General features: G+C 42.0%; 1 protein-coding gene across 6 annotated transcripts in view; it reads left to right on the top strand.

Moving 5' to 3' along the window:
• TTC13 (tetratricopeptide repeat domain 13) overlaps positions 1–12,508 on the top strand; it is a 75,925-nt gene extending 63,417 nt beyond the window's left edge. For 3 of the 6 annotated variants that reach the window (XM_007989774.3, XM_007989772.3, XM_037986026.2), the window contains 6 exons: positions 1,774–1,880; positions 5,958–6,093; positions 7,169–7,248; positions 9,707–9,785; positions 9,935–10,014; positions 11,739–12,508. In XM_007989774.3, coding sequence (XP_007987965.1) covers positions 1,774–1,880; positions 5,958–6,093; positions 7,169–7,248; positions 9,707–9,785; positions 9,935–10,014; positions 11,739–11,853 — 597 coding nt within the window. In that variant the 3' untranslated portion in view covers positions 11,854–12,508. Of the gene's footprint in view, positions 1–1,770; positions 1,881–5,957; positions 6,094–7,168; positions 7,249–9,706; positions 9,786–9,934; positions 10,015–11,738 lie in introns of all 6 variants that reach the window. The other 3 variants (XM_007989776.3, XM_007989773.3, XM_007989771.3) reach the window with 1 other exon arrangement.

Raw genomic sequence — 12,508 nt, 5'->3', positions numbered from 1 at the left:
ATCCAGTGGGACATTAGAAAATTACACATTATGTGTGACAATCCCCTGTACTGTGGGACATATAGTAATCTTGGCTCCCAACTCTCCAATCCCTGTAATAATCAGTCTCCCATAAATTCCCTCAGTGCCCCACAGGGGGCAGAATGGCTTCACCACAGGCCCTGAGATGTAGCATATAGAAAGGAAACTGGAGTGTGTGCGAGGGCTCTTCAGCTGCCTTCTTGTGGGTATTCTAGTCAGGCATTTAGATGTCCTGTGGTATCAGGCAGAATACAGCATCAGCTTAGGGAGATTTTAATATTTGATATGTCTTTGTTTAAGAAGAAAAACAGAGTGGGCTACAAGACTGTAGTCACTTAGCATGCAGCCGGAGAGACGCGGCATCGCCAGTCTCAGTGCGCCTCTTGGTGTGAAGTCCCAACTGTTTGGAAGATGTAAGATGTTTGTTCTCTGTGGTGGGATGACATTCCACTTCAGCATTATACATCCAGCTTTTACCCAGGATTACGGATATATTGGTACTTTGCAAGGCACACACAGCGGAATATGCAACAAGATATTTCAGTGTTTAAAGTGCTTGGTGAAATGCACCAGGTCAGCTTCCACTGAAAGGCACAACGGTGCTGTTGATGAAAAACCAAGTTAACGTGTATGTCAGCGCCCCCTAGAGGCGGTTTGTTAGCAAGTAACGCGGACTGGAATTCACCAAGGCCTTTGGGCCCACATTCCAACTCTGCGGCTTCCCTGCTGGCTGGGACTCAGCCACACTTTGCCTCACCTAGTTCGTTTCTCATCTGTAAGATTGAGACCATACCTAGTGCTATCAGTATGTTGTGAGGATTAGATGAGAAATGGCACATAGTGTGTTAGTGCATTTCTTCTGAAAGTAGTTTTTTTGCATGAAAGATGCTTGCCTGTTCAGTGCCTGCTGTGGCCCTGATGGCCTGTGCCACTCATCCTCTGGCTTCTGGGCTGCTGGTGACACGTGGTGCATCTTTCTGTTTCTAGACAAACTCTCCCCTCATGAAGCAGCAGCCTCTTACGTTACTGTTGCTTCTCTTAACTTCCGTCCATCAATTTTTTTAAAAAGGCAATCTTAAGTTAACTGAATCTGGGGGTCATTTTCTGAAACTTGTTTATTGCCATTGCAGGTTTGTCCCAAATGTTTTAAACAGAAAGCTAACATCTGAAACTGTGTTCATACACTTACCACCCCGAAGGCCATTCTTAACTTTGAGTAATTCCTTTAACTTAACCAACTTCTCTGTGGCCCACAGAGTTGGGTGGGTGTGGGTGTGGGTGTGAATGAAGTTCTCCAGTTAGTGGATATAGTCCTCGCTACTATTCAGAAAAATCAGACTCTGCTTTGAGCACTAGTATGAAAGTTGGATTTTTGAGTTACGGGATGTTAGGTGCAACTATTTTGCCATGATTCAAAGTTGCTGCCTACTAAGATGGGCATGAGAAAACATTCAAAGGGAGCTCTTAGAAGTGAGCAGTGCCCCTTCTTGATGAAAAGAACCTGTGAGCTTTTGGTGCTGAGGTTCTCTGCTGGCCTCTGGTGGGAGCTGTGGGGAGCATAACCTGGGCTCTGTTGGGGCCTGAGGACAGACAGAGATGTCCTTGGCCACCAGGACACTATCTCTTGTATCGGATGACCTCCTTGGCCCTTTTTAAAAACATGTAAGGTAGAGCCAGCACTACAGAATTGCAGTTGGGGTTTACAGTGAATGAAACACTAGTAACGTGAATTTTCTTTTTCCCTGAAAGCAGTTTAATACTAAAACAAAGGATGGGTTCACCGTGAACACGAAAGTTCCCAGCCTTAAAGACCAAGGGAAGGAATATGATGGATTCACAATCACGATTACAGGAGACAAGTATGTGCGCTTCTTAATGTGATGTAAGCTAGAGACGAGGCAGGAAGGGTGCCTGTGCTTATTGTCGCTGTAGAGTTTTGTCATGTTGAACTTTTGCTCCATCCTGAAATAAAAAGTATCAAGGTCCAGTGAGCAGTTATAACCAGTTATTTTTTAAAATGTGACATCTAATGTATTACACCAGCAGATACATTTTCTGACTGTCTAAATCTAAGGACTTTCTAGATACTAAGTATGATGTAGTTTGTGGAAGACATTCTTCTGGGTTTTTGAAGTTCCTTGGGGGGCGCGAGGGAGGCTTTTACTAATAAAATGAAAAAAGATGAGCAGTTGACAGATTGAAGTCCATTGTAGATTTAAATATATATATATGTAAGCCTATCTATCTATCTATCTATATGTAGAGAGAGAGAGAGAAACAGCTTTAATAATTAATGAGTAGTATAATCTTTTTTTTTTTTTTTTGAGACGGAGTCTCGCTCTGTAGCCCAGGCTGGAGTGCAGTGGCCGGATCTCAGCTCACTGCAAGCTCCGCCTCCCGGGTTTACGCCATTCTCCTGTCTCAGCCTCCCGAGTAGCTGGGACTACAGGCGTCCGCCACCTCACCCGGCTAGTTTTTGTATTTTTTAGTAGAGATGGGGTTTCGCTGTGTTAGCCAGGATGGTCTCAAACTCTTGACCTCGTGATCCGCCCGTCTCGGCCTCCCAAAGTGCTGGGATTACAGGCTTGAGCCACCGCGCCTGGCCCATGAGTAGTATAATCTTATAGAAAATTTAGAATATACAGATAAGCAAAATTAACAAAACAAAAATCAAGTTATTTTCTTTAAAAACTGAGGTTAGACTGTTCCACTATTTACCCTTACCATTACATTATCACAGTCATTTCCCCAGTCATATTCTTAAAAGTATTTTTAGTAATTGCATAATATTCCACTGTATAGATGTAGAATTTCTCTGATCTTTTGGTTATTTACCACTTAGGGTATTTCTCATTGTTTTACTTTATAAATAGCACTGTAGTAAACATTTTTGTTAACTCTAGTTTTATTTACATCTGAAATCCAAGCTTTGTCTATCAGCCTCCATATTCCTTGAATTGTGGGTGGAATTGCCTTGAGCTGTGCACGTGCACACCCACACACCCTCCCCTCCCCCCGCCACATACACACACCCCATCTTCAGGTGCATAGCCTTGGGAAGTGCCATGCCCTCCCCCTGGTTTCCACCTGCTCAACAGTAAGACTGTGACTCACTTTCTGTAGCCCCTCTGCCTCTTGGGCTCTGACTTTCTCACATACTTTTCCTCTAAGCTACAAGGAGCCACCTCTTCAAGTTTCACATCAAAACTTAAACAGGGAGGGGCGCGGTGACTCACACCTATAATCCCAGCACTTTGGGAGTCTGAGGCGGGCAGATCATGGGGTCAGGAGATCAAGACCATCCTGGCTAACACAATGAAACCCCGTCTCTATTAAAAATACAAAAAAATTAGCTGGGAGTGGTGGCGGGTGCATGTGGTCCCAGCTACTTGGGAGGCTGAGGCAAGAGAATGGCATGAGCCCAGGAGGCGGAGGTTGCAGTGAGCCAAGATTGCGCCACTATACTCCAGCTTGGGCGACAGAGCAAGACTCTGTCTCAAACAAACAAACAAACAAACAAATAAACAAAAAACAACTTAAACAGGTCTTCATGAGTAAACACCAGTTCAGCAATTTCCAGATTTCGGGGCTTTTCTATATCTTTGAAGTCTTGATCTTCACCTCAAGCTTCTTATCAAAGTACGTTCCCAATAAAGATCATTCTCCCCTGATTGCAGGGTGTGCTATTTAATGTAAAAAGTGTTCTCCTCCCTTTTCACACATCCATGATATGTATCCTCAGATCAGATTCCCAAACAGAAATGAAATTACTATTTAAGTACAGTTGATCTTTGAATAACTCCGGGGTTAGGCGGATTGACCTTCCCACCCCTAGCAGGCAAAAATTTGTATATAACTTTTGACTACCCCCAAATTTAATAGCCTACTGTTGACCAGAAGCCTTACCAAAAACATAAACAGCTGATTAACACATATTTTATATGTTATATGTATTACATTTTGTATTCTTACAGTAAAGTAGGCTAGGGAAAAGAAAATGTTATTAAGAAAGTAGTCTGGGTTCGGTGGCTCCCGTCTGTAATCCTAGCACTTTGGGAGGCCAAGGCAGGGGGATCATGAGGTCAGGAGTTCGAGACCAGCCTGGCCAATATGGTGAAATCCCATCTCTACTAAAAATACAAAAATTAGCCAGGCATGGTGGCACGCACCTGTAATTCCAGCTACTCAGGAGGCTGAGGCAGGAGAATCGCTTGCACCTGCAAGGGGAGGTTGCAGTGAGCCAAGATCACGCCACTGCACTCCAGCCTGGTGACAGAGTGAGACTCCATCTCAAAAAAAGAAAAAAAAGAAAATCATAAGGAACACAAACTTAACTATGTATTAAGTGGAAGTGGATCCTCATAAAGGTCTTCATCCTCATTATCTTCACATTGATTAGGCTGAGGAGGAGTTGGTCTTGCTGTCTCAGGAGTGGCAGAGGCGGAAGAAAATCCTCATATAAGTGGATCCATGCAGTTTAAACCCATGTTGTTCAAGGGTCAACTGTACATGAAATTTCTCCCCCTGAAATGTGACATCTTTCCTCAATTGCCTGCTTCACTCCACTTGTTGCCTCCCTTGCTCTGGGCCTCCTGACCCCTCGAGACGACTCTGCCTGGCATCCCATCTCCTGTCTCCTGCTTCAGCAGTGCTTCACCAATGTTACTAAAGCTCCACCTCACTGGACGTTCCCCTAGCTCCACAAATCTCTCCCCTCTCCATACGCAGCCATTTCCTGTGGCTACCCAAACCAGCTTCCCTGCCAGGCATTCACAGCCTCTTACAAAGTGGCCTCAGACATTTCCTGCTTGACCTGGACCGTTTCCCTGTTGGAACCTGGCCTGCTAGTCCGACTGGAATGCTTGTTCCCCAGTTCACCTCTGCTTTCTGATGTCTGGGTCTCTCACTCCCATCCCGACCCACGGTCAGGCCACTTCTCCCATGAGACCTTTCCTGCTTTTTTCTATGTTGTTCAAATTAGATTCTTTTTTTGAACCTCTGATGAGCTACATTATGACCTGAATCATGGTTTCATAATAATTTGTGGCCCTTGGCCAGAAGTGGTGGCTCATGCCAGCATATTGGGAGGCCAAGATGGGAAGATTGCTTGAGGCCAGGAGTTTGAAACCAGCCTGGGCGACATGGTAAGACTCTGCCTCTGCAATGGATTTTTAAAAATAACTACAGGTGCGTACCAGTAGTCCCAGCTACTCAAGAGGCTGAGGCAGGAAGATCACTTGAGCCCAAGAGTTTGAGGCTATGGTGAGCTATGATCATGCCACCGCTCTCCAGCCTGGATGGTAGAGCAAGATCCCATCTCTAATAATAATAATTTGTGGCCCAGTTTCTTCCTTCTTTCCTCAATCAAGGCAGCAGCTGGGCTTTTCTTTGTAGGCTCCAAGGACTAAATGCAAACTTTGCTAGTGGCATTATACAAAAAATGCCTGTTGTATCAAACTTATATCCTCTGTAGAACCTAAGTGGACCTTAAGCTCCACGTTTTTTTTGTTTTGATAAAAAACAAAAACATGTTGTCGTCCCTGAACTATCTTCCTACACACAGTTCTTGCTTGTGACCTTTAATCCTAATGGGGTGGCTTAGAAAATATTTACTGGTCATTTAAATGCATTCTTTACTGTGTGTAATTGTTTTCCACATATTAGCTTAAGTTTGTGTAATAAGTACATGTAGTTAGACTTAACTGTGAGCAAATGAGTTACTGATCACTTAACTGTGAGGCAACTATCACATTTTATGAAGAAATAATGCATTCTCATGACACCTGCCTTGCTTGTCTGTAGTTAGAAAGGTAAGGCACATTCTTGTGTATGTTTAGTGCCACATCAGCATGCTCTTTGGTTTTTAAAAAAACTTTGTGTGTTTGGCTGTTTGAACTTATAATATATGCCTTTGACTCTTATTTTTGTATTTTCAGAGTTGGCAATATATTATTTTCTGTGGAAACTCAAACCACAGAAGAAAGGACACAATTATATCATGCTGAAATAGATGCGCTTTATAAAGATTTGACAGCAAAAGGAAAAGTATTGATTCTTTCATCAGAATTTGGGGTAGGTTTCTCTTTGTTTCCATTTTTCTGTTCTTCTCATGATTATTTTTAAAACTTTTTGAACCTCTGCCCTTTCATTGAGATTGTACATCTTATGCTTGAAATTGGGATGAATTGACCTAAAAAATATTTCTTATTTCTTACAGGCAAAAATTCTCGTATTTAGTAACTACAGTAATGGGGAGGATAATAAATTAATAATTTAGTACTGTGCTACAACATTATCATAAGTTTGAGCTTTGACAAGATATAAAAAAGTTGGTCCATAATGAAAATGACCTGTTCTTCACCTTTTCCTTCCATTTTCTTCCCTTCATTGTGGTTGTTGCTTATAACCATATATTTATAATGAGCTTTTGAATGTAAACTGGATGATGTATTCTGATGAGTTAATGGCAAGGAAAGTACAATGAAGTTGTGTATACTTTGCACTTAGTGGCCCTTTCCTGGTCTGTGGCTTCCTCCCTTGGTTGTCCGCCTGGACTTGAGGTGGCGTCGTTGCAGGCAGCAGGGTATGGTGGACATTCTATCCCCACCACGCCCCCTCCCTGTGTTCTGCAGTGGACGGATGCTCCTTACCCTTGAAAAGTCAGCTTATTTCTCCAACATTTAATCACTGCGTCCATATAATTAAACATCTAAGTTTATATACATAATTGAGCATCATCCGAATCTCAATGCAGAGTAGGGGAAGGGGCTTACCCAGATCGTTTGGGGTAAGGATGCATGTTGTTTGAGGAAACATATTTGGTGTTAATAAATGCCTTTTAAAATTTTAGTCACAATATATATTTTGACATTTCAAATAACATTAAAGGAGACTGAGAATTTTATGTTTATCAAAGAGTTGCAATTTAAGAAACAGCTGGGAAAACATTGCTCTAAATTGAACTAAATTGGAAAAAATGATACAAAAGGGTATAGAATATTCAAGAATTTGAAAAGTAGGTTCTTATGGGAGAGGAAGAAAACAATCGTTTTCTTGATGTAAATTATTCTTGTGTGTCCTGTCACCTAATGAAAAATTAGTTCGTAATCTAGTATTTAAGTTTATGAGCCTGTGTCTTTTTTTCTAGGAGGCTGATGCTGTCTGCAACTTAATATTATCCTTAGTTTATTACTTTTATAATTTAATGCCACTCTCTCGAGGATCCAGGTAAGTAATATCCTGTCATTAAAATTATTTTAAATTGAGAAATGTGTTCTTTTTTGCTTATCCTTCCTGTTATGGATGTAGGTACAGAGTACACAAAGAAATGGTAAGGAGCTCCCTGTTTTTTTTCCAAAATCTACACGAAAAAATATTTCCTTAGTCTATCACATCATCAAAAGAATTATAGAAGACAGTTCTAATATACTGTGCTTACATTTAATAGGATAGGGATTCATCCATTCAACACAAGTTCATGGGAAGTTTACTGTGTACCATGCGCCGTGCTCAGTGTGTTTTAATTTTTTGTATCTGCCGGCCTCTTACTGAACCTCCTCCTCCTCTCCCTTTTCCATTTTGGGCTGTCAGGCGACCTGTAATCCTCATGTTTTATACTTTGGGGTCACCAGTCACTCTGTACTATTTTTATTATTTTGGATAAATTCTTGCTACTTGTATATCAGGAGTTTTTTAGGTATCATTAAAACAAGGGCTATGACTGTAGAGTTTTCATTTCATTCTCCTTTTCCCAGTACTGTGTGCAGTAAATCACGTAAATGGCCTTTTGCCATTGCTGGCACATAGTTGAACTTAAGATGTTTTGGCTAAAAATAATACACTTGAATGTCTTTATCTTTGATTAATGCTTTAGGAAGTAAAACTCCCCTAAACGCGATAGTAAATTTGGTTATAGTATTTAAGACTCATTGAAATGAAATAGAAACATAAATGTTATCTTATCAGCATAATATTGCTAGTTGTGTCCACTGAATAAGTGATGTGAGGCCTGTACACATCACTGCCTGTGGGCCCCACGTGCAGGCACCGTGCTCAACAGCCAGCATCCGTCCTTTGTCCTTTGTCCTTGCAGCAGTTCTGCTGGCTCCTGTGTGACATTGAAGGAAGTACAGCTCTGATTGTCCTCGACTCTCCCTCATCCCTACATCTCTTCAGTCCTAAATAGTCTGTTGGTTGTGCTTCCTACACTTCTGTTTCTCTCTTCCCTATACCCGCTGCAGCTAGCTTTGCTCCTGCTCCTCCCTGTGCCCTGCGGCTCTCCAGCACCTTCTGAAAACCATGGGCTCAAGCCGAGCTTGGCAGCATGCACAGTGCACAGTGCCAGACCTGCCCTGCCCCGGTTTGCCTTGGCTGCAGCACCGCTCTCTTCCGCTGCTCTTTCTCCTCCCCTTGGCTCTCCGCATGGGCTATCCGCCGCATCTCCTTGCCTTCTCTGCCACTTTCATCTTCAGCCTGGGGGTCCTGGAGGATGCAGGGCACATGTCTTTAGCCTCTGAAGTCTTCCCTGCTGGAGAACCCCATGAATCACCTTGACTCGCTTTTTTTGGTGTCCACCTGTGGCACTTGTTAGCTTTCTCTGAAGGTGCTCATGCCATCCTTTCCCCCTGCTAGGATGCATTATCTCATGGGCGAGAGCTGTCTTTATCTTGAGCCGATTTGTTTTGGGAAAAGCACAACACTGTGGTTACAATAGCGGGTCCCATGGCCTTTTGCCAGCTCCTTCCACCCAGAACCAGCCAGCTCCCTCTCTCCCCTCACCAAGAGCAGAAGCACAGCACCTTGCAAACGCCTCCTACCCCAGACCTGCACATTCACAGCTCTATGCTCGTTCTGGAGTGACAGGGCAGCAGACCTTGCCCCACGAGCCTCCGAGTCAGCAGGCAAAGGTATCCCACAATCTCCTGGCCTCTAACAGCCACCTCGGAGCCCTGGCAGTTCACACGCACGCCCAAAGCTCCAAACCATCTATCCGTTAGTACATTGTGAGAATGTATTCTGCATTTCTTCCTTGAAGGCCAGCATTTCTAATGCTTAAAAAGTAAAACTAACATATGTATTTGTATTTATTGTATACATGCATTGCTGGAGTGCAGTGGCACGATCTCAGCTCACTGCACCCTCTGCCTACCAGGTTCAAGCGATTCTCCTGCCTCAGTCTCCCAAGTCGCTGGGACTACAGGCGCGTGCTGCCACTCCTGGATAATTTTTTGTATTTTTGTTAGAGATGCGGTTTTGCCATGTTGGTCAGGCTAGTCTTAAACTCCTGACCTCAAGTGATCCACCTGCCTCGGCCTCCCAAAATGTTGGGATTACAGGCATGAGCCACTATGCCCAGCCTGATGTTTGTGTTTTTAGTAGAGACAGGGTTTCACCATATTGTTCTCAAACTCCTGACCTCAAATGATCCGCCCGCCTTGGCCTCCCAAAGTGCTGGGATTACAGGTGTGAGCCACCTCGCCTGGCCAGTAAATACATTCTAATAGTAAATAGTAAACTATTCTTAAATAAATAGACATATTTTCATGTTAAATGAAACATTTAGTGTTTTATTCAAAAGAAATTTTGAATAAATTTTATCTTTCATGATGGGAAGTCCATGGTGAAATTTACCATGGTAAGTGTAGACCGTTCAGGATGGATTGACCACTGTTCTTTATTTAAATAGTGTAATCGCTTACTCGGTCATCGTGGGAGCGCTGATGGCAAGTGGAAAAGAAGTAGCAGGAAAAATTCCCAAAGGGAAGGTACGTTGGAGGGGAAGGGAGACATGCTTGGTTGTGTGTTAAGTCCCAATTGGCAGATTTTTATTTTAAGGTACACAAGTTACACCGATCTCCAGCCGAGCCTGTGTCCTCCACGTTTAGTAATGTTCCTAAATGTCTTTCTTTTTCAGTTAGTAGACTTTGAAGCTATGACAGCCCCTGGTTCAGAGGCCTTTAGCAAAGTCGCCAAAAGCTGGATGAACTTGAAAAGGTAACTACTTGAGGGGGGTCCACACAAGGGTATCATAACTGGAGGAGGAAAGGGAGTTTCCTGTTACTTTGGAGCTCTGTGAAAACCTGAATTGTTTTACTTATTTTTATAAGTTAATATGTAGTACAATGAATTTGATCCACTTTTTCAAGGTTAAAGTGTTTTGCTGTTGTATAAGATAACCTTTTAAGGGTGAATGTATGGATAAAAATGGACTATGAAGGCCAGGCACGGTAGCTCACACCTGTAATTGCAGCACTTTGGGACACTGAGGTGGGAGGATCATTTGAGGCCAGGAGTTTGAGACCAGCCTGGGCAACATAGTGAAACTGTTCCCCTCTACAAAAAAAATTAAAATTAGCTGGGCATAGTGGTGTGTGCCTGTAGTCCCAACTACCTGGGCAGCTGAAGTGAGAGGATCGCTTGAGCCTAGGAGTTTGAGGCTACAGTGAGCTATGGTTGCACCACTGCACTCCAGCCTGGGTGACAGAGTGACACCTTGACTCAAAAAAAAAAAAAAAAAGAACCATGAATAAAAAATTTAAAAAGTAGTTGGCGAAAGAAAATTACCAAAATCTTATTTATATGATCAAGTATTCACTTCTTTTGGCCTACTTACTCTTGGGCTCAGTATTCAGGAGTGTTTGAACTTGTAGACAGAGCCCATTTTACATTACTCTGAGTGGTAGCACTTAGCCTACTTAGTTGCATTTTATTGCAGCCAGGAATTTTATAGCAGCCAGGAATTATCCCTGACAGTCACTGTGTGTGAGGAGTCTAGCAGACCGTGATCATTCCTGGCTCTTGTTTCCAGAAGCACTGGAGAGGACTGTGTGAATTTGAAGTGTGTGAAATTAAACTCATAGATGCCTCAGTAGTTAATGAAGAATAAGTAAGCCTCACTGTTCAACCTTAGTTATTCTTGCCCCTTCTCCTGCTTTTTTACATCCCAACCACCCCCAGTTTTGCCTTTCACGTCTATTTGACATAGCAACTATTCTATTTCTGGGTAATTTATATTCTGTTTAAAACAGAAAAATGTGTGCCTGTAGTCCACCATTGCTCAATTTGTAATTTAGCTTTGCAGTGAAAGCTTCTAACAGTTACACCTTGTCCTGGTACATTCTTGTTTCAGGTTTATTAGTTTGCACATGTTTTAGTAATACGACCACCAGGCCAAAGGTCTTGCTTCTGTTTTTACATAATTGTACAATGTGACTCTTTTGAACATTCTTTAAGGAAGGAATAACAATGCTACCTTACATCCTGCAGTTGACACTTTACAGTGTACCTCGAAATACCTTATCTCATTCAGAGCTCATGGTAACTCTGCGAGTTAAGAACACTGTCCCTGTGACAGATCAGGGAAGTGCAGCCTAGAGAAGTAAAGAAAGCTAATAAGGAGTGAAGCTGGACCTAAAACCTGTGTCTTTTGATTCCAAGCCCAGCATGCACCACAGCTGGACATGTAAATCAAGAGTTTAATTTTCTCTTTCAAAGCTCTGGTTTAAATTCCAAGCAACTTGTCACATGTCGGCTGATACCACAGGCCGCTGTGAGAGGAGCCATTCTGTTCATAGCTCCTCCCTGCCTTTCTAACATTGTTTGATATTACAGAATGAATATAATAAATATAATGATAGGAAAAAATATAAGCTCTGCCTTTTTTTTTTTTGCAAATTTTGTTAATTTTCATACCACTACTTTGTGTTTTTCTTTTTCAGTATTTCACCTTCTTATAAGACTCTTCCGTCAGTATCAGAAACGTTTCCAACGTTAAGATCGATGATTGAGGTGCTAAACACGGACTCTTCTCCACGTTGTCTTAAGAAACTCTAGTTCTGTTGTATTTATACAAGTAAAGGGCCGGACCTCTTGCTTCTTAAGTTATTTTTTAAAACATGGAATTATAAAGAAATTAGGTCCTCTATTACTTTTGATACCAATTTTTGATAGGAATTGAATACTTGAAATCATTTTCTTTACTTTTCTGAACCATAACGAAAATCATGAAAGAGGCTTTCGGGGGAAAAAGCTACTTGACTTGGAGGGAAAGTGTATTAGCCAGCAACCTGTTGGTTTCCACTTATAAAGTCATATAACTTCTTTCTTACAGTAAAAAAAACATTTTCCTCAACAACTAAAAAATAATAATGAAGATGAACAAAAACAAAACCAAATAGGAGTGTTTGTATTCCTTTAGAGATTTGAATATTTTTCAAACTTTCTTTTTATGCACATTGTGATAGAGCATCTTTTGTTGACTCACATAACCTCCATGTGTGGGTCCTTCGTTTTATTAGAACCGTGGAAGAAGGTTCCTGGGCCATCAGTATGTGTTGCAGAGCTCACACCCAGGAACACTTATTTTGAATGATACAGACAGTATTTGCCAATGTCCCAAATGCTGAATTATTGAACCATGTTTTTTTTTCCTTTGTTGAAAAAAATAAACCGGGGTGATTTCTATAAATCACCAGTTTTTGGCACTGGA

This window comes from Chlorocebus sabaeus, chromosome 25, assembly GCF_047675955.1.
Source record: "Chlorocebus sabaeus isolate Y175 chromosome 25, mChlSab1.0.hap1, whole genome shotgun sequence".
Taxonomy (NCBI): Eukaryota; Metazoa; Chordata; class Mammalia; order Primates; family Cercopithecidae; genus Chlorocebus; species Chlorocebus sabaeus.
Note: the sequence above shows the minus strand (reverse complement) of the source record. Positions and strands in the feature narration are given on the sequence as shown.